General features: G+C 41.6%; 1 protein-coding gene across 10 annotated transcripts; it reads left to right on the forward strand.

Moving 5' to 3' along the window:
* Nucleotides 1-284: 284 nt before the first annotated feature.
* ADIPOQ (adiponectin, C1Q and collagen domain containing) lies at nt 285-27306 on the forward strand. 10 transcript variants are annotated; one of them, XM_071214675.1, is made up of 6 exons: nt 285-1143; nt 1257-1342; nt 1689-1804; nt 11897-12080; nt 24138-24374; nt 25250-27306. In XM_071214675.1, exons 5-6 carry the CDS (start codon nt 24164-24166, stop codon nt 25768-25770), a joined length of 732 nt encoding a protein of 243 aa, XP_071070776.1. In that variant the 5' UTR covers nt 285-1143; nt 1257-1342; nt 1689-1804; nt 11897-12080; nt 24138-24163; the 3' UTR covers nt 25771-27306. The 10 variants fall into 10 exon arrangements, with proteins under 10 accessions (XP_071070776.1, XP_071070777.1, XP_071070774.1 ...); XM_071214676.1 differs by having other exon boundaries at nt 285-1120; XM_071214673.1 differs by having other exon boundaries at nt 285-1342; nt 24143-24374.
* Nucleotides 27307-27732: the final 426 nt, after the last annotated feature.

The raw sequence follows: 27732 nt of genomic DNA on the forward strand, positions 1-27732 counted from the left end.
CCCCAGAACAGCTTGTGGGGAGGCCTCTGGGCAGCAGGGCCAGGACTCAGATGACTCTGATGTTAACTAAAAAGCTAAATATCTCAAAATTCTGAAAACGAAAAAATTCAGAAAATACAAAACTCAAAACTTAAATGAAATGATTAAAAATTAAATAACTCAAATATGAAAACAAACAACTCAATCTAAAATAATTAAAAATAATGTTGAGCATGTCACTCTAAAATTACCTTTTTTTCATTTTTTATTATTTCTTTTTTGGTACAGATACATAGATCACACAAAATAAAATTAACTCTAAAACTTAAATAACTAAAAAGAAAATGCCAAGCTCAAGCAACACCCACCCCTGCACAGGGCTCCATCCCTTGCTCTTGACTTCCTGCCCAGCATCAAGGCCCCAGCCGCCTCCCTCTGAATTCTCACCAACAGAAACCTCCCCTCAGTCAGGTCCTTGTGGGATCCCTTACGCAGCTGACCCACTGCTGGGTGCTGCCTGGTGGCTCTTTATGCACACGGCTTGTCTCCCTTCCTGATCTGTGACCGCGTGAGGATCGATTCCCGTCTTTCCTGAGTGTGGCGGTAAAGGCCGGAAAGCTGCAGAACCCAGCTGCGGTGCCCACAGGCCCGGGGAGCTTGGCCAAGGGATTCGCCCTCTATTAACTCGGTTTCCTCATCTGTAACACAGGGCTAAGACCCTGACGGGGTACCGGTGAGGCTTCCAGTTTGACAAATGCCTAATGTCACACCAGGCACAAAGTAGTCACTCAGTGTTGGCTAACTGATTGGCCAATTGATTCACTGGAGAAAGAGGGGTGGGATGTACCTGCTTGTTTCTCTGATTTTCCCATCTGGGAGAGCAGTGGTATTTGGTGCAGGCTGCCAAGGAGACAGGGAGTGCTCAGTAACTAGGGGGATGGGAATGAGGGAGAAGGAAGGAACAAAGAGGGAAGGCAGGAAGTTTCCACACACAGAAGCGCAGACAATGACCGTTTCCTTGGAGGGACAAGGAGGCTACTGAACACTGCGTGGACGTTTCTTCTCAGCCACAGTTTCAGCATTTCAGAGCTGGAAAAGAGAACCTGGAGCTCACGGACGCATCCATCCCCTCGTGGCCCAGGTGAAGCAGGAGGCCCTGGGAGGGTAAGAGCTAGAGATGAGGACAGGCCCTGCCTGGCGCCCGCAGCCTGCCGCTGGCAGTGGGGACCAGTCCGCCACCCCACAGCCGCCCAAGCTCTTCCCTTTCCTTCCCCAAGGCCTCTCCAGCACAGCATCTAACTCCACGGAAGCCTTTGAGGATAGCGAAGGTGCAGAAGTGGAAAAGGAGAGCAGCGCTCTGAGGGTAATTTATTTCCTTATTTCTCTCATATTCTCTCCGTTCCTCCTCATAAGCGCCAGCTGCTTCCTCTTCCTCTCCCGCATTCCCTCTTTCCCCCTCTTTCCTGGTTCTCACATCAGGGACCCTCCTAATCCAGGAAGCGGAGGGTCTTCACATGGATTAGACCCCCACCAGCCCCCCGTCGCGCATTTCCTTAGCACTGCCTGGTTGCTGGTCACCGTTAGGGGCTCCTGCTGGCGACGCGGCGTGGGCAGAGCTGCCCCCCACCCCCAGGGAACCCCGCGGGGCCGCGCGGACCTGCCACCCCGCCGCGTGGCTCTGAGGGTGCGCCCTTGTCCCTCCTTCCCAGGCCTCGGGACTTTTCCAGTGGGACCAGAGTTATGGAGCCTGTGCCTCCCAGGCGGTCGTCCTGGAGACGGGAGAAAGCACCCAGGGAGAGCAAGAAGGCGGCGCGGAGGGGGGCAGGTGAGAATGACAGAGGAAAGAAAACGAGGCGAATCCGTTTCCACTGTCCCTCTGACCTTCTTCTTGGAATTTCAGGGCAGCCGAGAAGAGCGAGGAGCGCCGCGGGGCGCCCGGGGGCGCGCTGGCCGCTGCAGGGGAGCCGCAGGCCAAAGCCGCGGCGGGCGAGGGCCGCCCCAGGACCCCCGCCGCCGACCACTGACGCTCTTCCCCCGCGAGCCCCCTGCGCCGCCGGGCGCTCGGCCGTAGGCTCGGCGGAGCCGCCCCGGGGCCGCCTGCGCTCCGGGCAGAGGCTGCGCTGGGCGCGGGGGCCGCCGCCACCCGAGAGCCGCGAGCGGCCAAGGGCCCGGGGCCCGCGGAGGGGCCGCCCCGGAGAGACCAAAGGGCGCCCTGGGGCTGCGCGCCCCCGCCCGCGGAGCCCCTCCTCCCGGGGGAGCCTGGGGGCTGCTCGGAAGGCCGAGGTGAGAGCGCAGCGGCCGGCGCGGCACACGCCCGCCGAGGCGGCGCTGGGAGGGCTCATTCGAGCCCGGGAAGAGCCCGAGGGGGCTCTGCGGGGTTCAAAGCCAGCGGGCGCAGCGGACCGGGAGGCCCCACCGAGCTGTGCTTGTGTTCTGAACTTCCTAGATTGTTTCATTTCAGAAGAGTTGGTTTCCACGTTAACTCCTGAAATATTTAATTGAGTTCTATTAGGTTTAAACTTAGAGTTACTATTATTGACTTTCTTATTTTTAGTTTTAGTCGTTATTTATCTGTGTATTTTTAGCTAGTTTTCCAGTTATGTAATTTTGTAGTTTTCAGTTACTGTATTTTTTAAAGCTAATTTTTTCGAAATTCGTTTTCAGCGAATTTTCTTCAGTTACTTATTTGCAATTATTTCATTTTGAGTTACCTGTTTTCGAACTAAATAGCTTTTAAAATTTTTATAATATCTAGTATCTGGGTTTTTTTTTCAAAATTATTCTATTTCCAGTTGTAATTTTGAGTGATTTTTGAGTATTTAACTATTTACTGTAAATCAATTTTACTTGATTTTAGATATTTCATCAAATTTTAGTTATTTATTTTTTCACCAATTATTTTTGTTGACTTTTGTTTTTAAATTTTTGAATTCTTTATTTTCTGAAATTTTTGTCAGTTTTTGAGCTGTTTAGTTTCTGAGTTATCAGTTACTTTTGTTGTTTTCTTTCCTTTTTAGCTTTTAATTTTTTCTGTTATTTTTTACTCATTTAGTTTTAAGGAATATGTGTTTTCAAAATTGTTTAGTTTTAGAGTTACTATAGTCATGGCCCAATCGTTGAAAATAAGTATTAGTTATTTTAACAGGGAAAATTTAATGTAAATATTTGTTACTCAGCTCTTGGAGAACTAAAAAGACAAAAAAATTAATATTGGTTATCACAGAGATTTTTAACTGCAAAAGTAACTATTACTCCAAGGACTGAGGGAACAAAGGAAGGGTTGGAATTTTCACAACTAGGAGGCTTAGAGGTGGCGCTACATGGCTGGTGCAGATGCCTCAAGAACTGGGGTGAGGGTCCGTGGATATGGAAACAGAACTCTGAGGAGGGGGTACAGCCAGTTGGTGCTGTGTCTCCCAACAAGCACAATGAGACCTAGTTATGGGAGTGTGGAAAAAATGGCACACTGCTCCTACTGGAGCCCACTGTCACCATCCAGGTGAAGACTGGTTGCTGGGGGAATGCTGACAAGACAGACAGAAGCAAGCAGGATGGGGTGTCCACTCTCCCTCCTCCAGCCTTCAGGTTAGTTGTCCTATTGGCAAAGTCTGCCAGGGAGCAGCTGAGGGAAGAGGCAAGTTGTGTGCGGGCTCTTAGCCCTCCATCATAAAGAGGATAGAAGGGTGAGTTTGAAACTGAGAAAGAGTGACTTATTGAGCACACTGAGCTTTGCAGGTTTTCGATTTTAGAGTGAGTTTTAGAGTTAGATTTGGAATTATTAGGGTTCATTTGATTTGTTTATTTTATTGAAGTATATCATTCATATGTGAACATATGTAAACAATAAGTGTATAGTAAAAGTTGTGAACTTACAAAATAAACATGCATAATGTCATATGGGGTCCCATACATCACCCCTCCACCAACACCTTGCATTGTTGGGAAACGTTTGTTACAAACTATGCAAGAGCATCATCAAAATATTACTACTATCTATAGTCCATGTCTTACATTTGGTGGTTTTTTTCCCAACACATGCTATTATTTTTAAAAAATATCTTTTTATTACAGAAGTTGTGAACTTACAAAACCATCATGCTCATGTATGGAATTCCTATACAATACCCCTTTACCAACCCACCACACCGTGGTGGAATATTTGTTACAGATTATGAGATAATATCATCAGACTATTACCACCAACCATGGGCCATAGCGTACATTTGGCACACTTTTTTCATACCCCCCCTCATTATCAACACAGTACATCTTTGGCATGAATGCAAGAATATTACCGTGTTGCTGCTAACCACAGTCCATTGGTCACACCAATTGTGTTTTACCCATACTTCTCCACATTCCCATCACCCTACAATAATGATGTACATCTGCTGTAGCTCACCAAGGACACTCTTGGCATCTGTACCATCAATTACAATTCTCATCCACCTCTGGGTCTACTGTGTTATTCAGTCCCTAGATTATTCTCTAGCATTCTTTTAGTTGTCATTTACATCCCTAGACTACTCTTCCCAGCCACTTCCCTTTTATAAACCAGTTGTTATTCATTATAATGTGTTGCCATCAACTCTATACATTTCCACACTTTTACAGTAAAGCTAATTAAAACTTCTATATACATTAAGCATCAGTAGTCCATCTCATCTTCCTCTTATCTCCTTTAAGAATCTACCACCTAACATCAGGTCTTGAAGATTTTCTTTTAGAAGATTTATGGTTCTTGTTTTGTATTTAGGCTTTTGGTACATTTTTACAGTCAAGTTAATTAAAACTTCTACATACATTAAGCATCAGTACTCCTTCACAGCTCTCCAGGTTTTAACTCCTTGCATTAATTCTTTGTATTTGGTCCATATTAATGAGACCATGCATTATTTGTCCTTTTGTGTCTGGCTTATTTCACTTAGCATAATGTCTTCAAGATTCATCCATGTTATCATATGCGTTCCAATTTCATTTCTTCTTACTGCAGCATAGTATTCCATCATATGTATAGACCACATTTTGTTTATCCATTCATTGGTTGATAGACACAATTGGGTTGTTTCCATCTTTTGGCAATTGTGAATAATGCCGCTATGAACATTGGTTCATTGGACATTTATGGAAATCTTTAGCACACTCCTAGTTTTATCCCCTCACCCTTATTTTCACAGGTCCATTCACTCCTTCCACTTACCTTGGAGATGAGTCCTTTCCTCTCCACCTTTTGATTCCTATACCGTAAACATCTTAGGAAAAGAGGAGAGTTGAGACCAGCAGCTGTGAAGTGGCAGGTGAAGTCAGCTGCAGGGAGTCAGAGAAGAGAAGGTCCGCTGTGTGCGTCTGCTAAGGAAGTTTTGCAGACCAGAACAGGGCACAGGGCACACGGTGGGGCTCAGCATAGCCAGATGACCAAATGGGGATGTCTTTCCCAAAGAGGAGGACCTGCTTTAGCTGCACCCCAGTCCTGTGAACTCAACAGGTTGGGGTTTTAAAAGCATGTAGAGTCCTTTGCTGCGTTAACAACCCTGGACATGACTAGGCAAAAGAAAGAATAGTCCCACAAAATCTGTGATGACACATTATCACACTTTATAATGTAAGTTCACATATTCGATGTTGACTGTGTATGCATACATATAATAAATATGTATATTTATTAATTTAACTTACTGAGAACATTGTAAAGTTTTTCATCAGAATTTGGTGATCATGCCTCTCTGATTATCTTATCAATCACAATTATACATTTTGCTCTGACAATATATAAAAACTGCTAATGGATTATTTTTTAACTGAATGGCAGAATCTTCAGGCTTCTGTTAACCTCAGGAGACACATCATTTGGGTCCTCTTAAATAGTTTTAAAAAATATATTTTTAATTTATTTTTAAAAGATACTTTCATTACATAAAATGTTACATAAATAACTCCTCACATCTCCCACTTTCCCCCACATTAACGACTTCTTTCATTAGTGTGGTACATTCATTGCAATTGATGAACACATTTTGGAGCATTGCCACTAAGCATGTATTATAGTTTACATTTTAGTTTATATTCTTTTCCAGTCAATACTATAGGTTATGGCAGGATATATAATGGCCTGTATCTGTCATTGTAATGCCATTCAGGACAATTCTAAGTCCTGAAAATACCCCCATATTATACTTCTTTTTCCCTCTCCTCTACTTCAGCCCCTCCAGTGGCCACTGTTTCCACATCAATGATATAATTTCTTTCATTGCTAGAATCAAAATATGTCCATAGTAAAATACCTGTAAGTCCACTTTAGTCCATATTTCATCCCCCAATCCTGAGGATTCTGGGTTGGTGATGCCAACTCCACCTTAAATTGAGAAGGGGTTATGATCCCATATGGCTAATGGATGGGACTCTCTTGCTTGCAGGTGTAGACTCTCTCAGTTCCTTGGTGTGGTAGTTGTCCATCCTCACTTCCTTGTTAGTTGTCCTGGGTGATTCCAGTGAACTGGAGTGTAGGTGTTGCAATTCTCCTGAGGCTCAGGGCCCAGCTGGCTATGGACAGCCCAGAGATTCAAGTCTCTTGGATGTATACCTACTGACTCCAGCACCAACTATAGGTTCAAGTAAAAGGGACAGAAGAGGCATGTAAAGAGAAGTCACATCTGAGTCTTATTCTGTCACACTCAGGAGCACAAATTCCAAAGTAGGGCCCACTGGCAAGCACCAAACTCTGGAGCTATCTGCCATGACCGTAGGACCTGGGTGTCTCTGGAGCCCTTAGGAGCCCCACTATTTGGGGTAGTACTCACATACTTTTGACCGTTGAACAGCCAGCTACTCACTACAGAAACACAGCTCAAAACTTTCTCAGTCTTTTAGCCCTCAACCTTTTTTTGAATCTATGAAATTGGCCACACGTCATCATGCTGGCAGAATGCGAAGTGCCTAAACACAGAGCCCTCATAGAAGGAAGAACCTCATGGAGAACCTCTCCACAAACCTCATGTCACAGGTGGGTAACCAGAGGATTTTAATACCAGTCCCCTCTGTCCTACTTTGTCCTCTTTTCCAGGGCCAATAACTCAGGAAATAGTTACTGACTGAATTGTGGTTGCAGTACATTTTTAAACCCTTTGAAAATAGGGGAAAAAAGGATGACTCTGCTGTGGATAAAGCTTTTGTTATCTTACCATTTGTTTAGATAAGAAAGAATACCAAACCTTGAAACCAAAATCTCCTAAAACTGTAGGAAGAATTGTTCAAATCCCTTGTTTTTAAGGGTTAATTTTATTTATTTCTCCCCACACCAAACCCGGGACCTCCAATTTGGGAAGGAGGCACCCAATTGCTTGAGGCACCTCTGTTTCTTGCTCTGTGTGTCTCATTGTAGTTTTCTTCTTGTGTCTCTTGTTGTTTCAGCTTGCCGTGCCCACCTGTTGCATCAGCTTGCTGTCTTGCTCGTCCTCTTTAGGAGGCACTAGGAACATCTGTTTCATGCTCTATTGAGTCTCTTATGATGTTTTTCTTGTGTCTCTTGTTGAGTCAGCTTGCCATGGCTGCCCGTCGTGCCAGCTTGTTTTTTTTTTTTTAGGAGACACCGGGAACAAAACCAGGGACCTCCCATATGGTAGGCAGGAGCTCAGTTGCTTGAGCCACCTCTGCTTCCCCCTTGTTTTTATGATATTGCCTGTTTTCCTCTAGAGGAAGTTGGATAAAAGGCTCTGACTGAAGTTGTTGGGCTAAAGGCAGCCGAATCTGTACAATTTGGTGGTATTCTGAATGCATACTAAACACCAGCTATGCATTATGCAATATTTAGAAAAAATAGAATTCATCCAAATCATCAGTTCCCAAAGTATGTTTTCAGAACTGGCAAGAGAATATGAGATGAGCAATTTCTTCCCTTAAGTTATTCTGCAAAATAACAAGCACAAACATTTATCCAGGCTCAGAGAAATTCCACAGGAAGGAAAGTTGCATACTTTTGTTAAACGCATCCTTTTTCAAACTTACTGGACCACAAAACTGTTTCCTTTGCGAAATACCACATCTCATGTATAAGCTCTTAAAACAAAGAAAGCCTATAATGTTGTGATTTAAAGAATAAAGAAGTTTTTTCTACATCATGTAACAGTCCAGAGCAGGAAGGAAGACTGCTCTGCTCCACACAGTTAGGATTCTCAGGCTTCTTCCATCTGGTTCCACCCCCACCCCCCCCATCCTCTAGCATGTCTTCCTTGCCTGTATGGTCAAAATGAGGTCATAGGTATGTCTGTGTTCCAGTTCATAGGTAGGGAGTAGAGATTGAGGGATCACATGTGCAATGTCTTAAGACACAGCTGAGAAGAGGCACACATTACCTTCTCTAACATTCCAAAGGTGAAAACATAATTGCATAGCCACTTCAGGCTTCAAGGAGGGTTTGGAATGTGTTTTAGTTTCCTCGGCTGCTGCTCTAAGCAAGTATCATGAAATGGGTTAGCTTAAACCATGGGAATTTGTTAGCTGATTGTTGAGGCTGTGAAAATGTCTAAATCAAGGCATCATCAAGACACTGCTTTTGTTCCAAAGACCAGCTGCCAGCAATCTTTGGCTTGTCTGCCACATGGCAAGGCACATGTGGCATCTCCTGGTCTGGTCCTTCTGTTCTGGGTTCTGCTCCAGCTTCTTGCTTCCCATGGCTTTCACTCTCTCTCTGTCTGTCGCTGTCTTTCCATATTCATTCCACTTATAAAGGTCTCCAGTAATATTATTAAAACCCATCCTGAATGAGGGGTATAGCAGTTTGATATTATTGATGAATTCCAAAAAGAAATATTCGATTATGTTTGTAAACTGGTCTTCTGGGTGTATTAAAGGGTATTGGATTCAGAGGTTTTACTTTTACTTAATTAAATAATGATTAAGGCTTTGATTGGAACACATCAGTAGGATATTGAGTCCCCGCCCCTTGGGGACTCACAGAGAAAATGACCGCAGAGAAGGGAGGTTAGTCTTGAGCTGGAGCCCTGGGAAGTAAGTACACAGAGGAGCTTGGTCTTGAGGAAAGAGAGAAGGCGCTGGGAAGAGAAACAAGCTGTTTGCCTAATAGTCTACAGCTGGCCTTGTGGAGCTAACAGAGCAGCTGAGCCCAGAGAGAGGCAAGCCCCGGGAAGAGAGGAACCCAGGAAACCTGAACCCTTACTGACGTCAGCAGCCATCTTGCTCCAACATGTGGCATTAAACTTTGGTGAGGGAGGTAACTTATGCTTTATGGCCTGGTAACTGTAAGCTTCTACCTCTGCTAAATACTCTTTATAAAAGCCAATTGATTTCTGATATTTTGCATCAGCACCCTTTTAGCTGACTAATACAAGGGGGTCACACCTTAACTGAAGTAGCCTCATCAAAAGGTCCTACTTACAATGGGTTTACATCCACAGGAGTGGATTAGATTTAAGACCATGTTTTTTCTGGGGTACATACAGCTACAAACCACCACAGAAGTGTAGTCCCTAGTAAAGAATGTTCTAGTTTCCTAGCTGCTAAAACAAATACCATATAGTGTATTGGCTTAAACAATGGGAGTGTATTGGCTCATGCTTTTGAGGATAAGAGAAATCCAAATTGAGGTGTCAGCAGGCAATTTCTCCCTGAAGATGGTAGTATTCTGGGGCTGGCTGTAGGCAATCCTTGGTCCTTGGCTTTTCTGTTAAAGGCAGTGCTTATGGGTAGCATCTTCTCCTTTCTCTTCTGGATTCCATTGTCTTCCAGCTTCTATCTGCCCACTGTGGCTTCTTTTTCCACCTGACTTCCACTGTGCCTATAAAGGGCTTCAGTCATCCAGCCCAACTCAATTAAGTTGGATTACACCTTAACTGAAGTTAAGCCATTTCCCAGCTACCCATCGTTTCATACGTATCATGATCACCCAACCAGCAACAGAGCAGGAACAAATACAGGTATTCCAACTCCTAGTCTGAAGTTTTCACTACCACATTAGCATTTCTGTGCTCAGTCAGCATATATGGAGTCCTCTTATTTGCCAGGCTCCATGTCAGTGTATCAGGATGGAAAGTTTTATAAAATGCAATCTTGTATTTGTATCTTTACTCTAGCAGTGTTTTATTAATGGATAAACTCTCAGGTATGACTTTAATAGTCACATCTTATAGCATTATATCATGCTATTTTCATTTGCCAAGAGGATATTTATTCCCGATGAGCAATAAACAGGTAAAATTAATGGAGTAGAGAAATCTGAAATAGACCCCAATGCAATGAAAAAAGTATGTGGAAATGCATTTGAAATTAGGACAGAAAAGATAATATGCAGTAAAATGTTTAGTGTTGGGTCACTAACTAGGAATATGGAAAAATAAAGCTGGATTTTACCTTGTTTATATTTTATTTAAAGATTTATTTTATTTATTTATTCCCTCCCACCTCATTGCTTGTACTCACTATCTGCTCTCTATGTATGTCCATTGTGCGCTCTCTGTGTCTGCTCATCTTCTTTTTAGGAGGTACTGGGAACCAACCCCGGGACTTCCCATGTGAGAGGGAGACACGCAGTTCCTTGAACCACCTCTGCTTCTTGCTTGTTTCTCATTGTGTATCCTTGTTGTATCATCTCGTTGTGGGTCAGACATACATGCTTTCTGTATGTGCACAAAGGTTACTCTGCTTCCTCTCAAAATGATAGGCTTTCACAATGTCACTTGCTTACAGCCAGACAGAGCACTGTCTTGGTATGATCTTGGGGCTAAAGTCATTCCACTTTATGCAATAGTTAAAGTCTCCTGTAACCAGTTGCATTCCTGTAGATCAGAGGAAAACAATTTTTATGCCAACCCCAAAGCACTTCCTTGAATCTTTGGTCTTATAGTCCATCAGAAAGGGTGAAGGGAGTAAGTGTAGCTCAGTGACTGAGCACTTGCTTTGCATGTAAAAGGTCCCAGGTTCAATCCCCAGTATCTCCTTATAAAAAAAGTGCAAAGGACATGAAAGAATATGGATTTTTCAGTTGGTCAGGTCTGGGTTCAAATCTTGGATCCATGCTGTGCACAGGTCATTTAACCTCATTGGACTCCAGATTCTTCATTAGTTAAATAGAGACAATTAGTACTTTCTCCAAGGGAAGCTTAAATATGATCATTTATTCATACATTTGACATTTATCATGCCTATCTTGTGTCAAGTTCTATTTTAGGGGGTTAAGATCCATAACAATGAATAGGCAAAGCCCTTTTTCTCATGAAGTTTACATTCTAATAAGGAGAGACAGAAAATAACCCAAACCAAAAATAAAATAAACAAGAAACTGCTACAGTGAAAATAAGTGATATAATTAAGAGTTGCAGCAGTTTCTCTTTGTTTTCTCCTCAGTCCAACCCACCCATTAAACTACACAGAACCACATTTTCACAGGTCCCACATCTTCACCAATAAGCCCTTGGAAATGGCCTCAACTTCAATCTCAATAAGATACCAATGACCTAATGTGACTTTTATAGAGACATTTGCATATTAGCTGGGGGCCAAAGCTCAAATAGGGGAATTTTCCTCTACTGGTGGCTTGCAGACGTTGTAGCCAGTGGAAGTGGTATTCATGATTAAGCAGATACTTGCCCAGCCTTTGACTGGGAATATTCTGTTTCAGAATTTCATGTAGAAATGGTTGCTGGGAAGCCCTTGCTGGGGTCATGATTTAATTCATCAGACTTTGTGGCTTTCAAGAGCTGAGTCCAATCCTGCTGTTTAGAAACAGAACATGGATTTTCCAAGAAAGAGTTCATGGTAATGAATTTTTATTTATTTATTTTTTAGGTAGCAGGTGCTGGGCGTTGAACCCAAGACCTTGTATGTAGAAAGGTGGTGCTCAACCATTGAGCCATGTTGGCTCCCCTGAGTTGTTTTTTCATTTGTTTTTCTTGTTGTTGTTTTTTAGGAGGCACCAGGAACTGAACCCTTGATCTCCCATGTGGGAAGCAGACATTTAACCACTTGAGCCACATCTGTTCCCCACAGCAATGAGTTTTGTCATTAAAGCCTAAGCCTTCTAAGGACATCTAACTGAGTGGCAGTCACCAGTCCTACAGGCTATTCCTAACCCACAGCTGGATCCCCAAAAGGTAAATTAGGCATATGTCTAAGATGCAAGTAAAAGAAGGCCTCATACACATATAAAGTGAGCTTTCAAAACTTCAACCTGAAGAAGATATACAGATGGCAAATAAGCAGATGGGAAGTTTCTTAATATTTGTCATTAGGGAACTGCAAACTAAAACAATGAGATACTATATACCTATTAGAATGGCTACAATCCAATATTGACAGTATCAAATGCTAATGAGGATGTGGAGGAACAGAAATGCTCATTCATTGCTGGTAGGAATGAAAAATGGTACAACCACTTTGAAGAGAGTATGACAGTTTCTTACAATGCTAAACATTGTCTTACTATATGATCCAGCAATTTTTTTCTTAAATATTTAACCAATTGAGTTGAAAACTTACATCTACAGAAGAATCTGCACACAAATGTTTATAGCACCTTTATTCATAATTGCCCAAAATCATAAGCAATTGAGAAACCCTTCAATAAATGAATAAATTAAAAAACTGTAGTATACTCATATAATGGAATATTATTCAGCAATAAAGGGAAATAACCTATCAGAAACAAATATATTTGGAGGAAGCTTGAATACATATTGCTAAGTGAAAGAAGCCAGTCTGAAAAGGCTACAGACTGTATGATTCCAACTATATGAAACTTTGGAAAGGGTGAAACTATAGAGACAGTAAAAAGATTGGTCAGTGGTTCCTAGGAACTTGGGGTGAGAGGGGACTAGGATGAATAAGTGAAGGATTTTTAGGATGGTGAAACTACTCTATATGAAACTCTAGTGGTGGACACATATTATGCATTTGTCACACCCATAGAACTGTACAGCACAAAGAGTGGACCTTAATGTAAATTATGGACTATGGTTAATAATAATGCATCAGTATTGGTTCATTCATTGTAACAAATGAACTACAGTAATGGAGAATGTTAATAATAGGAGAAACTGGGTGGGGTTGGTACAAGGAACTCTATATACTATCTGCTCAATTATTCTGTAAATCTAAAACTATCCTAAAAATAAAATCTATTAATTATTAAAAAGTAAAAACTCCTACCCTGAATGTTAGAACAAGTAAACTTTGAAAGATGATATTCCAATTGTGCACTTATGTAAATTTTCTGTAAATTGAATTTGAATTATTTGAATTTGAATTATTAATATATATGGGTGGAGGCTCAATAATCTTTTAGAATTTAGGGCCTTTAAAGATCTTAATCTGGCCATGCCCCCTATCACCCCCAGGAACTTCCCCTCACCTGAATCTTCAGAATTAATGTAGAAGGTCCTTCCCAAATCTGTGGCCCAGAGATGGAAAGTGGAGAATGAGTTCTATTTCTCACCCTATTACAGCCTCCAGCAGATTTTTTCCCCTCTGAAGTCCTCCTTGTCTGAACTACACAATTTCACACTAACCAGGTGTTAACATGCAGCAGCATGACGCTAATTGGTACTCTGACTTCTTTTTTTAAAAAAGCAGTTATGTTGAGATATATACACATAACATTCTATCTATCTAAAGTGTACAATCAATGGCTTTTAGTATAATCACAGTATTGTGCATTCATCACCACAAAAGATTTTAGAACAATTTGATTACTCCAAAGAGAAAAATTCCACATACCTTAGCAGTCACTTCTCAATCACTGTCCTTCCCCATCCCTACATAACCACAAATCTAATTTCATCTTTATAAATTGATTTATGTTTACATTTCATATAAATGTAACCATATAATATATAGTACTTTAGGGTCCGGTTTCTTTCACTTAGCATAATAGGTTTTTTGGTCTAATATTAACATCTTGTAACATTAATATACATTTGTTCAGTTTCAAAGAAAAAACAGTCTTATATATGCAATATTGCTCATATTCATACTTTACATGAGGTTTTACTGTGCTACACACTCCCATATTACATTTTTTAGCTTTCCTTTCAGTAATTTACATGACCTTAACTTTCCCTTTCAACCACTGTCATACCCCTATAGTAGCACTACTAGTTAAAAACATTGTTGTGCATTCAACTTTTCTATTCATTTCCAAAGATTAACATACAACCTTTTTACCAATTCTGTGCATGTTAACCCTCAGCTTTCCATTCTCTAACCTCATTCTATTTCCTGGTGATCCATATTCTAGTTATTAACCCCATGAAATTATACAATATGTTTAGTTCATAATGACACAATCATACAGTATTTGTCCTTTTTTGTCAGGCTTGCTTCACTCAACATCATATTTTCCAGGTTCACCCATATCGTCATATGCTTTACAACTTCATTTCTTCTTAGACCTGCACAATATTCCTTTGTGTATATATGCCATAGTGTATCCATTCATCATTTGATGGACAGCTAGGTTGTTTCCACCTTTTGACAATAGTGAATAATCCACTATGAACATTGGTGTGCAGATGTCTGTTCGTGTCACTGCTCTCAGTTCTTCTGGGTATATAACTAGTAGTGGCATTGTTGGATCATGTGACAAATCCTTATTCAACTTCTTTAGGCACTGCCAAACAGTCCTCCACAGTATCTATACCATTCTGCGTTCCCACCAACAGTGAATAAGTGTTCCCATCTCTCTACATCTCCAACATTTGTAGTTCTCTTTTTAAAATTGGCTAGTATAATTGGTGTGAAATGATATCTCATTTCTCTAATGACTAGATATGTTGACATTTTTTCATGTGCTTTTTGCCATTTGTATTTCTTCTTTGGTCAAATGTCTTTTCAGGTCCTTTTTTTTATCAATTAAAAAATCAGGCCCATTTTTTAAATCAGATTGTCTTTTTATTGTTGATTTGTAACATCTCTTTTTTTATTGTTGATTTGTAACATCTCTTTTTTTATTGTTGATTTGTAACATCTCTTTCTATATCATGGATATTAAACCCTAATTATATACATGATTTCCAAATATTTTTTCCCATTGAGTTGGCTGACTTTTCACCCTTTTCACAAAGTCCTATGAGGCACAAAAGTATTTAATTTGAGAAGGTCCCATTTATCTATTTTTTCTTTTGTTCCCTGCCCTTTGGTGTAAGGTTTAAGAAATCACTACATCCCACAATATCTTTAAGATATTTCCCTACATTTTCTTCTAATAGTTTTATGGTCTTGGCTTTTATATTCAGGTCCTTGATCCATTTTGAATTGATTCTTGTATAATGAGTGAGATAGGGATCCTCTTTCATTCTTTTGGCTATAGATATCCAATTCTTCCAGCACCATTTATTGAAGAGACTGTTTTATCCCGTTAACATTGACTTGGTAGGTTCGTTGAAAACCAGTTGGCTGTAGAGTTGAGGGTTTATTTATGGACTCTCAATTCTGTTCTACTGATCAGTGTGTCTGTCTTTATGCCAATATCATGCTGTTTTGACCACTGTAGCTCTGTGATATGTTTCAAAGTTAGGCAGTGAAAGTCCTCCTACGTACTCTTTCTTTTCAGAATGCTTTTGTCTATTCAGGGGCACTTTCCCTTCCAAAGAAATTTGGTAATTGCCTTTTCTACTTTGCTAAGGTAGGCTGTTGGAATTTTCATTGGTATTGCAATGAATCTATAAATCATTTTGGGTAGGATTGACATCTTCATGATATTTAGTTTTCCAATCCATGAACTCAGAATGGCTTTCCATTTGTTTAGGTTGTCTCTGATTTCTTTCAGCCTTGTTTTGTAGTTTTCTGAATATAGGTCCTGTGCTTCTTTGGTTAAATTGATTCCTAGGTATTTGAGTCTTTCTGTTGCTATTGTAAATGGAATTTTCCCCCTGATTTCCTCCTCAATACTTGTGGTACCCTTACTTCTTAGGGAAAATCTGTGGGGTATAGGAGTTCTCCTGAATGACTGGGTAATTCAGTTACATGAGGAAGTTTCTCCCTCAGACACAGAAATATCTTGTTTTTCTTGCTTGTGGTCTTTACCCTTGACCCATCTTCTTTTACTGTGGTAGGAGGCAAAAACTAGGGCCAAGGCTTGGAAATGGGAGATTTTGACTGAAGTTCCATTTGGCTTCTCAAGCCCAAGATGGATTACACCAAGTTCCCTGGGTGGGAGATCTAAGGCACCTCCCATTGGTCTCTTGCCTTTGCCTGGTGACCAATGCGAAAGGCCAGCTGTGAGGTGGGGCTTGCCTGCCCTATAAGTAGGAGGCTGCTGAGACTGGGCCATCTCCTCCTTCCTTCCATCCTGACTTCAGCTTCTGGGTCTGATTCCATACTGGAGGGTAAGAGCAATTCTATTGAAGTTCTATGCCTGGGGCTGCAGGTGGGCTGCCCTGTGAGATAGACTCTGGCTGGGATATGCTCAGGCTCATAGCAAGGTGGAAAAGCATTCAGGCAAAATTCTGGTCACTGAAGCTCTGGCAGAGGCAAAGAGGCCTTGGCTGTCTTCCTCAGTTTTCCCACACCTCTAAGAAAGAACGGGGTTGCTCTTCTGGTCAAAATGCCTGGGACCTTCCTAAATTATGCCCATCTCACTTTGTGACAATGTGCCTACCATGAAAAAAATGTTGGGGGGAAATAAAGTGAGGTGGGAGGGTTCCTTCAGGGATGGAATGCTATTAGATAGAAGAAGAAAAGGAGATAAATCGCCTCTGAGCTTGACCAAGTAAAGCCAGAAAAGAAGCAGATGAAAAAAGGCAGCTTGAGAAAAGTCTGAGCTTTGACCTCAAACAGACCGGAGGTTGGAAGCCAGCTCTATCACTTGATTCTATTCAGCAGAATCTATGACCGGACACAGTATCATGACATGTAACGATGAGTGATTTGTAGATATGAGGATGTTGACATAGATATCTCACAGGGTGGTTGAAAGTTTCAATTGAATTTGTGTAGAGTAGGAGCATATGGCAAATCTTATTTTAAAAAAATATTTTGACAGAAGCACCTGGAAATCCTTGGTGTTTGCCAAATCATTCCTGCCTAACTCAGTAAGCACTGCCTTTGAGGCATCCTGGTTTCTTTCTGCCATGGACTCAGAAGGTCAGAGTGGGAGGGATTTTAGAGCTCAGACTGGCTTCTCATAGGCCAGAGGATGTGGGCTCCTGGTCTGGAGAGGTTCTGGTTTTCAGCTCAAGCCTTACCAGGGCACAGTCACCTCACTCTTTGCAACCACATTAGGGATAAGGCTGGCTATTCCTGACATGGTTAGGGAGTTGGGACAGAGGCCCTTTACACTAGTAGATTGTGTCCAAAGGAGCAGGATGCTGTCAGCTTTTTTCTTTTTTTTTAACTTTTTATTTTAAAATAACTTTAAACTTACAGGACAGTTGCAAAAATAATACAAGCCCCATATAGAAAATTCCAACATAAACCTCACCCAGATACCCAGACCTACCAAGTTTTAACATTTTCACATGTGCTCTTTCTTTCTCTCTCTCTCTCCCCCCCTCCCCTCTCTCCCTCCCTCCCTCCCTCCCTCCCTCCCTCCCTTCCTTCCTTCCTTCCTTCCTTCTTTCCTTCCTTCTTCCCTCCCTCCCTCTCTCCCTTCCTTCCTTCCCTCCCTCTCCCTCTCTCTCTCTCTGTTCAGCTTTGTTCTTGAATGAAAGAGGCAGCCCTGCAGCTTAATTATCAGGCCTTGTTACTTCTATCCCTTAAGTCTTGTTGACTCTTAGGAAGGGATTCAGGACTTGCTCTTTGTCCTCTCTAAGGTGGCTGCAGGCACAAGCTTTCCATTTTTCTCTTTCTCAAACTGGAAGGCCTGGTATTCCTTTATGTGGAAAGAGAATGATATGAAAAATGAAGTGGAGGGTTGTTCTGTTTTACCAGTCATTGAGAGTATAAGTGAGTGTTAGCATGTGTGTGTGTGTGTTGAGCATGGGGATACTGACAAGTCTCCTAGGTTTGGATGAAAGCTTTCAGGCAATCTGCCTGGGAGCTGAGCAGAGCTGAGTTGATTCCTGGTTTTCCATTTACCATTAGATTGTACCATGTGAAATTGCCAATATTCTATCATTTTTTACATTTAGAAATGGTAATTTCATGTAATTAAGCCCAGTAGTTATAAGATTTTAAGCAAGCATCTCAGCCTCTTCAAGTCTCAGGTTCTTTCATACAGTGAAGTCAAAAGTTGGGCTATGGGGGCAATTAAATGAAATATAAGGTTTTCAAAGTGCCTTATGCAATTATACTTCAAAATACCCTTGTCCATTTTAAAGTGTTCTCTTGTTCCTGATTTCATATGATCCCATTTAGCAGATTAGGAAGCTGAGTTTTTTGAGAAGCTCAGTATAATAGTTCTTAAAGGCAGTGCATGATGATCTCTCTGTTTCCTTATCTCTAAGACTGGGGTCATTTTTCTTCATTCATGGAGTTCTTGTAAAGATGAAAATAAATAATGTGTGAACGCTCCAAGCATGGGAGCTGGCTTCTGTGAGGATCTAACAAGTACATCCCTCTTCCTGCCACTAGACTTCTCCATTTGTAAAAGCAGGACTGGGTGAAATGACCTCTGGGGTTTCTCTGTCTCTGACATTTGAGGATTTTGTGAACTGTGCTTTAATGCCCTTTCATGCTGGAGGAGCTGGCACCAGGTCTGGTGACCTCCTACCCCCATACTGCTTCATCCCTGCCAGTCCCATGGGAGACCCTGTTTTTGCATTGCACAAAATTCTGCTGTTACTGGTGAAATTCTAGCAGGTCAAAGTGGAATTTCTCATACATTTTATCACATGAAAATAAGAGATCATGACATGGCCCCTTAGTATCCAGAGAACATCATGGCCATCCCTTGTATAATTTTAAAAGCTGACATAACCATGTTTGTATGGGATTTACCATGAAAGCCAGTGCAATAGGAGAACTCAGACTTTGGATTTCAAATCAAAAGTCCTTTTATTTAGTTGTTATCCTTGGGCAAAAGTTATTGACTCTTTCTTGTCCTTGGATTTCTCTTGTGAGAACTGAGTTTGGGGCGGGTGAAATGAGCTTAAGGGGGAGATGGACATATAGCATGTGGTCCAAAGTATGTGGCTCTATTTGTTGGCATCCCTTTCCTGATATGTGTGGAATGCTTTACAAAATACCTCATACTTCTTACCAATTGGTTCTCACGACAGTGTTGTGGAAAAGGCTAGATAAGGATTAATATCAAAATGTACAGGCAAAGAGCATGAGGTCCAGGTTGGGGAAAGTAAAACATTCAGCAGGTAGTGGTGGAACCTAGACTAGAAATAAGGTCACTTTTGTCCTAACTGAGAGCTCTTTTCATCCTATTTCAAACTCTCATTTCCCCTCCATATGGAGTAGAATAGCAAAAGGCAGTACGTGTGCACATGGTGTGCATTTCCTCCTGTAGGCTCATGCCGACACGTTCATTACTAGGCTCTGGAAGACCAGGATTTGATTTCCAGCTCCTCTATGTTTGGCTCTGCGATCTTGGATCTTGGACAAGATACTTAGCCTCTCTGGAATCCATTACTGTCATTTCTAAATGGCTACAAGTCATAGCTAACATCTATTAAGCATTTACATGTGCCAGGCACCACTCCAAGCACTTTACGTGGGCTATATTGTTTAATCCACTAACAAACATATAAGACAGAAAATATAACAGGTAAGAACAAATTATTTGTGCCCAGGCACTTTGGCTATATAAACTGCAACTCTTATTTTACCCAGTCTGTTTCTCAAAATGTTTGTGAGAATTAAATGAAATATTAAGTGAGGTCAAGACTTTACAAATGGTATTCTACAAAGGAAAATAATTATGAGGTACTTGGGATTTAGCTTCATGGTTTATGTAAAATATTTCTTTGTAGGCAAGATTGAGTCTTAGATTATAGTCCTCAATTTCATTTAATGATGAATTTCTCTATCAAAATAAAAGTCTTTCAAAAGCAAGTGTAACAATTGCTATGTCTAAATGAAGAACACACACAGTTTGAAATAAAATTATTTTGAAAATTCACCTCTTCTGCACTGACCTTTAGTTGTTATCAATTGCTGGTTTTCTGTCCAGAATTCGATATTAAGACAACTTTCTTCATCTAAAACCTGTTCTTAGCATCAGAAACTTCCTAGGGCCATATAATCATCCCTATTCCCTCTGCAGTACCTCACCCTGTGCCATACATGGAGCCCAGACTGGCCTGTAACACTGAAGTCTTGGCTACAGAGCATCTTCCCTTGGGGTTGGAGAACAGGATCTTGATATTTAAAAGAGGAGGAGGAATCAGAGAATTCTAAAGTCTTTCTGATTCTGTGCTCCCTCTAAGAATTTGGGGGTAAGCTCCTATCACTCTTTATCTTTGGGGCTCTCCTTAGCTGCCCCCACCAGTTCACATATCCTGTATTCTTTCCTCCTGCTCCCAATGGAAAAGAACACAGTCTCATAGATTCTCATCTCCTGATCCCTGGAGAATACAAGCACAGAGACTCTCTGAGTTCTCAGGATGTTTATTGCTAAATCCACAAGAAGAAAGGGTATAAGTGACAAGTAGTATGAATGTTTAAAGATATATAGAAGTCTTAAAAGTCTCAGAACAAGCATTCACCCTGTATACAAAAGGCCTTTACTAGTCTCTCCCCCTTGTCTTCTTATCGAACTCACCTCTTCCTTCTTATCTTGGGACAAGCCAAGCCTAAGGTATCTCTCATTTTATTTCCCGCCCCTATTAAGAACATTCTTCTGAGCCCTCTGGATCCAGTAGAGGGTGACAGAGGTACACATAGATGGGTCTTGAACGGGGACTCGTGACAATTTAGGGGCAGCGTCTATATCTGTTGATATTTGTTGTCTCTTTTTTTATGTCGGTCTCATTCTTGATTCCTACTTTACGTGTAAGCTCATATTATTATTAGAACTCGATACTTGATAAATGATGCATCAAATCAAAGGGAGGAAAAAGACTAATTAAAGCTGTTTGAACAACTAGCCTGCAAATAGAGGAAAATCAAATCATTTGGATACCTTAGATCACAGCTTACACCAAAATCAAAACAAAAACAAAACAGAAATGGATTAAAGAGTGAATTTTAAAATATATCAAACAACACAGCATTAGCAGAGCAGGTGTTGCTCAGTGGTTGAGTACCCACTCTGCATGTATGAGGTCTCGAGTTCAATCCCCAGTAACTCCTAAAAATATATATGTATATGTATATCTATATATCTATATATATAGGTATATATGTATCTCAAGCAATAGAAAAAATAGGGAAAAAACCACTACAGAATATTTATCAAACCCTAGCATGAATAAAGACTGTTTACCACTGAGAAAAAAAGAAAAATATAGCAATAGAGTTGAGTGTATAAGAACTAAAACTTCTGTACTTCTGAAAATCAGGAAAAACAAAAGGAAAATCTGCAAATGAGAGAAAATAGTCACAGTATATAAGAAAAGTGTTAATAGAAGAGCTCATGCAAATTGATTAAAAAACACCGAGTCCCTAACAAAGTGGTGTAACAGAACTAGCAGTTGTATCATGCATAAGGAAATTAAATTTTGAAATAGGCTTTTAGTAAAAAGTCCAACTCACTCATGATCAAATAATGCAAGCTAAAGCAGTAAGATACCATTTCATTTGCTCACTAAACTAGCAAAAAAAATTTTTAATGATAATATCCAAAGCTAGTGTGGGAAGTTAAGATAGGCCCTCTTATACACTTCCTAACATACTACTTGGTGGCAATATATCAGGGCAATTTCACAAAATGGATCAAGAGCCTTAAAATGCTCATACCTTTTTTTTTAAAGATTTATTTTTATTCCTCTCCCCTTCCCTCTCACCGCCCCCCCCCCCCCAGTTGTCTGCTCTCTGTGTCCATTCTCTGTGAGTTCTTCTGTGTCCGCTTGTATTCTTGTCAGTGGCACTGGGATCCTGTGTCTCTTTTTGTTGTGTTATCTTGCTGTGTCAGGTCTTAGTGTGCGGCACCACTCCTGGGCAGGCTGGATTTACTTTCACGCGGGGTGACTCTCCTTATGGGATGCACTCCTTGCACATGGGGCTCCCCTATGCAGGGGACACCCCTGCGTGGCACGGCACTCCTTGCACATATCAGCACTGTGTGTGGGCCAGTTCACCATATGGGTCAGGAGGCCCTGGGTTTGAACCCTGGACCTCCCATGTGGTAGGCAGACACTCATCCATTGAGCCAAGTCCGCTTCCCTGCTCATACATTTTGACCCAGTAATTTCCCCTCTGGGAATATGCTATTGAGGAATATACTCCAATTTTGAGAAAAGCTATATACCTAAAGGTGTTCGTCACAGCTTTAAAATATTTTAAAATGGAAATAAACTAAAAGCCCAACAAAATGGAAATGGTCAAGATATATTTTGGTCATACCACTTGGTAGACTATCACATTGACATTTAAAATGGTGATTACAAAAACTAGAAAATGACAATGTCAAAATAGGGCATTAAAATTTCAATGGAAAGTATGATTTCTACTACATGTAAAAATAGAGGGAAATTATTGGAATTGAGGATTGTTTTCTGTAGTTTTCAATGTGCTTATATTACTATATGTAATGACTATACACATAGATTATATATGTAGAGTAAAGATGAGTTGGTAGTGTCGCTTGGAGAGGGTAATATAGAACCCCAGGTAATGGGGCATAGGAGGGGGATCCCCAGCACCTTGCACATCTTCTAGGGTAAGATTGCCAATTGGGGTCCTTCCTGCATCCCTGAGAGAGGTAGCTGTCTCTTGAAACCAAACACACTTTTGAAGACTTTGTGTAATCTGAAAAAGACAAGCAAACTAATGAAAAATAGTGACTATTTAGGGTAAGAAAAATACATATAAACTGTGTTTCAATTAGAATCACATTCTTGGGATTAACCTCCTTTCAAACCCCACAGCAAGTCTTAGTGATGCCTCTGACCCAGGATCCTAAGACCCATTCCCTCTCTGTGGTGCTTTTTCCCATCTCCCTGCTAAGAGAGCAATGGGAAGATGTGGGACTTAAGGTTACCCAGGGACTCTCTGTCTCAGAATCTTCCCTCCTTAGCCCTCTTAGAAGAGGTCCTGAACAGGTCACAGCGAGTGCCTGGGCCACCTGGGCCACTTGAGCTTACATGTTTCAAATACCTCCTACCTCTCCTTCCTCCTTTCTTTTCTACCTTTTTCATTCTTTAGTCATTCCTTCCCTTTCTTGCTCCCTCTCTCTGGCTCTCGTTCTTTCTTTTTTTCATTTTTACAAATATTTATTTAGCCCCTACTCTGTACTGTAGTGCGTAAGGCATTGTCCCCAGGTGCTCATAATTTAATAAGGGGATGGGTAAGCCAGTCAAGAATTACAGTACCATGCCAGGAGTGCAGTATTAGAGATAAGCAAGGGCAAGGGGGAGCACAGAGAGGAACAGCCAACCCAGAAGAGGGTATGAGGACAGCAAGGGCTTCCTGAAAGAGGCCGTATTCAAACAGTGTCCTAAAAGCTGTGGAGGGATTAGACAGGTGAGGAGTAACTAAGGGTGTCCAAGGCAAAGGGCCAGTGGACTTCTCTGGTATCTTAACTCAAGGTGAGTCTCTGCAAGTATATGTGAATGTATGTGTACTTGTATGTGTGTGTGTCTAATATGACAAATGGTCAAACACATGACCCAAGAGAGAGGGATAGATAGAAAGAGAATGGGAGAGAAAGAAGGAAGAATAGAGACAGAAAAAAAGAGAAAGGAAGCAGAGAAGAAAAAGAGCCAGGGAAAGAGAAGTTGATTAGAGTTGAGTGGACTACTCTACGTCATCATTCCTAGAAAAGTCAAAAGATGGCTAATTGGCAACTTGACTCTTGGAGCTTTCCTTGTACTTGGTCCCATGCTTAGGTATAATGTGGGGAAATGGGAGGAGTGCTGTCTCTATCCTCACTGAATTCACAATCCTGCTGAGGAGAGACTATGCATAGGGAAAAATGCTAAATATTGAAAATTTAAAAGCAGAAAAAGATTAGGGTGAAATAGGGAAGTTTCCTAGAAGAGGTGAGTATTGAGAGAACAGTTCCTAGAAATGGATTCTGCTGAGATGGGTAGAATCCTGCCTGGGTCCTGATTGGATATCCTGTGTGGGATCTGCTTTGCATCTTCCTCTCCCATGGCTGACAGGGCAGGTGTGGATTCTAGGACTCAGAATGCTGTTGCTGCAAGCCGTTCTACTGCTATTAGCCCTGCCCAGCCATGGCCAGGACACCACAACGCAAGAAGAGCCTGGAGTTCTGCTCCTCCCACCCAAGGGGGCCTGTGTGATAGCGGGCATCCCAGGGCTTCCTGGCCACAATGGGATCCCAGGCCGCGATGGTAGAGATGGCGTCCCTGGTCAGAAGGGTGAGAAAGGAGATACAGGTAAGAACAAGTTCTTTGGTCCCATCCATTGCAGACCAGGCTCCTGGGTAGAGGAGGGCTTCCAGGACTGTGAGGGGGCATTGTTATTGACTATAGCCTAGACACAAAAAGCTTTCCACAAGCAACTGGAAGTGGTCCCGGGTTGGTCCTCCACTAGTGAGCGTAGGTGGTTCCCAAGTAATCAAATACCCTTTGATTCTGCTGTATTGGCATCCCTTTCCCATCCCCTTTCCTATGCCCACCCTTGTCCTTATACCTAATCTGTTCATATATCTATTCCCCTTCCTTTCTATTTATTTCCCATTTTAGTTGTTGGCATTTAACTGCACACCTCCTGCAGGATGCAGGCTTTCTCTTGGAGTATTCTTGGCCTAGTTAAGAAGATAAGTCTAATGCATAAGACTGTGTTAGTGTCCCCTCCAAATATGCCAAACTGAATGTGAACAAATACCCAAAGTATGGAACAGAGAGAAAGTGCACTCAATGCTGACCTGGGTTAACAATGAAGTCCTCAAGAGGAGACAGGGCTTGAGCGAGGCCAAATAGAGGAAGGAGGGCATCCTAGACATAGGGAGTAGAAGAGCAAAAGTAGGATGGATTGAACCAGCATAAAGAGGGCCAGTAAGGCAGAGGGTCCATGATGGATATCTTCAGGATATGAGGTTGGAGACGAGCTTACCAAGCCTTCTGGGCTATGCTGTGGGAGCTATGGAAGGAGGAGGTGGCATTCCTCTCCATTTGGGAGCTGCTACTGGTCCCTTGCTCTATAAATTGAACAGATTGTGGGTGAGGGTCACCAGACAGTATTTCAGGTTAGAAACAATTTTGGCAGGAGTTCTGTTTCCTGTGGTCACTGAGGTCTTCTCATACTCTAGGTCTTCTTGGTCCCAAGGGTGACTCTGGTGAGATTGGAGTGTCTGGAGTGGAAGGTCCCCGAGGTTTTCCAGGAATCCCAGGCAGGAAAGGAGAACCGGGAGAAAGTGCCTATGTATACCGCTCAGCATTCAGTGTGGGATTGGAGGCACGGGTCACCGTCCCCAATGTTCCCATTCGCTTTACCAAGATCTTCTACAATCAGCAAAGCCACTATGATGACACCACTGGCAAATTCCACTGCAACATTCCTGGGCTGTACTACTTCTCCTACCACATCACTGTTTACATGAAGGACGTGAAGGTCAGCCTTTTCAAGAAGGACAAGGCTGTGCTCTTCACCTACGATCAGTACCAGGAAAAGAATGTGGACCAGGCCTCTGGCTCTGTGCTCCTCCATCTGGAGATGGGGGACCAAGTCTGGCTCCAGGTATATGAGAGTGGAGAGCAAATGGGGCTCTATGCAGATAATGTCAATGACTCCACATTCACAGGCTTCCTTCTCTACCATGACATCGAGTGATCACCACTAACTCGGAGCTCCCACTAGGCTGAACAACCCAAAAGTCAAAGGACAGTGGGCAGGTTTCAGCATAGGTAGGATATTGATTCTATTCTCTAATTGGAGGGCTCTAAACACTATCCATTCATTTATTCATTTACTTGTTCATTTTTTCTTTCATCCAAGTACCTTTTTTTTAAAAAAAATCATGTGCAATGTTCCCTGGTCTCAAGGATCTTATTATGTGATGTCAATAAAAGGATAATGGTAACAATTTTCTAAGGAGCTTCACATACACCAACAGATAACTGACTGCAAGAAGTATTTGACAATGTGCCCATTGTTTCCCCTGAAGTTATGACAATTTGTAAGGAAGGCAAAGCAGATATAATTCTCTCCCACTTTTACAGTTGGGGTCCTGAGACTGAAAAAGTTAAGCAAATGGCTAAAGTCACATAGGTTTGAAGTAGCTGAGCTGGACATTAAACCCAGGGCCTTGGACGTTTTTAGGGGGTATATGGCCTCTTTGGTGTGTTGGTAGGGATTTCTTGCCCAGCTTGCCTGAGAGCCTCTGAAGTTGCCTTCACCAGGAGTTAAGATTTTCTCTCAGTAGAGCTTCCTCCAAAGACCGTGGTTTTATGCCTAGGTCCCACCCGGCAGGACTACACAATGTTCCCTGCACTGCTCTGTACATCCCTTCTCTGTTCCTTTCCTCATGCTCTTCCCTCCACCCTGGAAAGCCAACTCCATCTTCACATGTTGAAATCCATTCTGGTCCTAAAGGCTACCTGGCCAGGAAGCCTCTTTGATGTGGTATGTTTTCTCCAAACCTCCCTTGCACAATATGCTCCTCCACATTTTACCCTATCTGAGAGTCCTGGGTGTGTGAGACATTTCCCTGACAGTGCTGGGAGCGTTGTCTGTTAAGAATGGTGTTTCTTTCAACTCCAAATCACCGTGCAAGTCCTTGATAAATGCTTAGTGAAGAGAAATCCCTCAAATCCCATGTCTACCCTGAATTAACTCCATCTCATTCTCTCCATATAACTAATCCTTATCCACAGATATAGTTTTATTTTAGGACCTCCCTGACTTTAAACACATAATTTTCCACTGAGGTTAGGCATGATTATGCTTTCTAGAACATTTAAAGAATTTTCCCTCAGGGAGGTAGCATTAGCCTGAAATGCAGACCCCAAGAAGGAATTTAGAATTCATTCTTTCCTGTAGTACCAGCAGAGTCTTGGAAGATTTGAACTTATTCTTGTTCTTTAAGAATTACGGGTGGTGCATGGTGCCCAACATTCTCTGAGAAGACATTCACTTGAGTGATGATGCTTTACAAAGGTTTTAGTGAAAACAGAGTTAAATATTTTACATAAATACAGAAAAGGAAAACGTAGTTTTGGTTACAGTTTTAATTCTGGACAATTCCCTTTTATATGTGCATTGCGACTCATTAAGTGATTACTGTTTATATATATAAAGCTTTTAAAATGCTTGCATGCCTTTCTTTTCTACAAATAAAGATATTATCCAGCATTAAAAGTAAAAGCACTTTTTTCACTTGGTTGTTGTTTTTGTTTTTGAAGGAGAAAGAGATGAAGTTTAGAAAGGGTTGAAGAGGCCAGAGTAAGCATTGTGTTCATCAGTACTCTATGTTGCTAATGGCAGAATACCCATCTCTAATTTAAGAAAACAAAAAAGAGAAAAAAAGGAAAAACATATTCATTTGCATTATGGAAAATACCAGAGACGTTCTGTCTTTGAGAACACTTTTCTGTCTGTCCTAATGGTATAAAAATGACTGCAGCCCACTCAGCTTTCATACCTTCACACCACACCATCTGGCAAAAGGGACATCCTCTTTTCTAGTGGTTCCCACAGAGGAGAGAGAAAACTCTCTTTCCCAGAAGTCCCAGCAAATATATTCTTACATATCATTGGCTCAGCCTAGCTTGTGTGCCCATCTCTCGCCAATGA

Source organism: Dasypus novemcinctus, chromosome 4, assembly GCF_030445035.2.
Source record: "Dasypus novemcinctus isolate mDasNov1 chromosome 4, mDasNov1.1.hap2, whole genome shotgun sequence".
In the NCBI taxonomy this organism is placed as follows: domain Eukaryota; kingdom Metazoa; phylum Chordata; class Mammalia; order Cingulata; family Dasypodidae; genus Dasypus; species Dasypus novemcinctus.

Coding starts and splice junctions, on each gene's coding strand:
- ADIPOQ (XM_023583184.3), top strand. CDS start 16,187: ATGCGAAAGGCCAGCTGTGAGGTGGGGCTTGCCTGCCCTATAAGTAGG. Junction 16,311..24,137: donor GTCTGATTCCATACTGGAGG/GTAAGAGCAATT, acceptor CATGGCTGACAG/GGCAGGTGTGGATTCTAGGA. Junction 24,375..25,249: donor GGGTGAGAAAGGAGATACAG/GTAAGAACAAGT, acceptor CTCATACTCTAG/GTCTTCTTGGTCCCAAGGGT.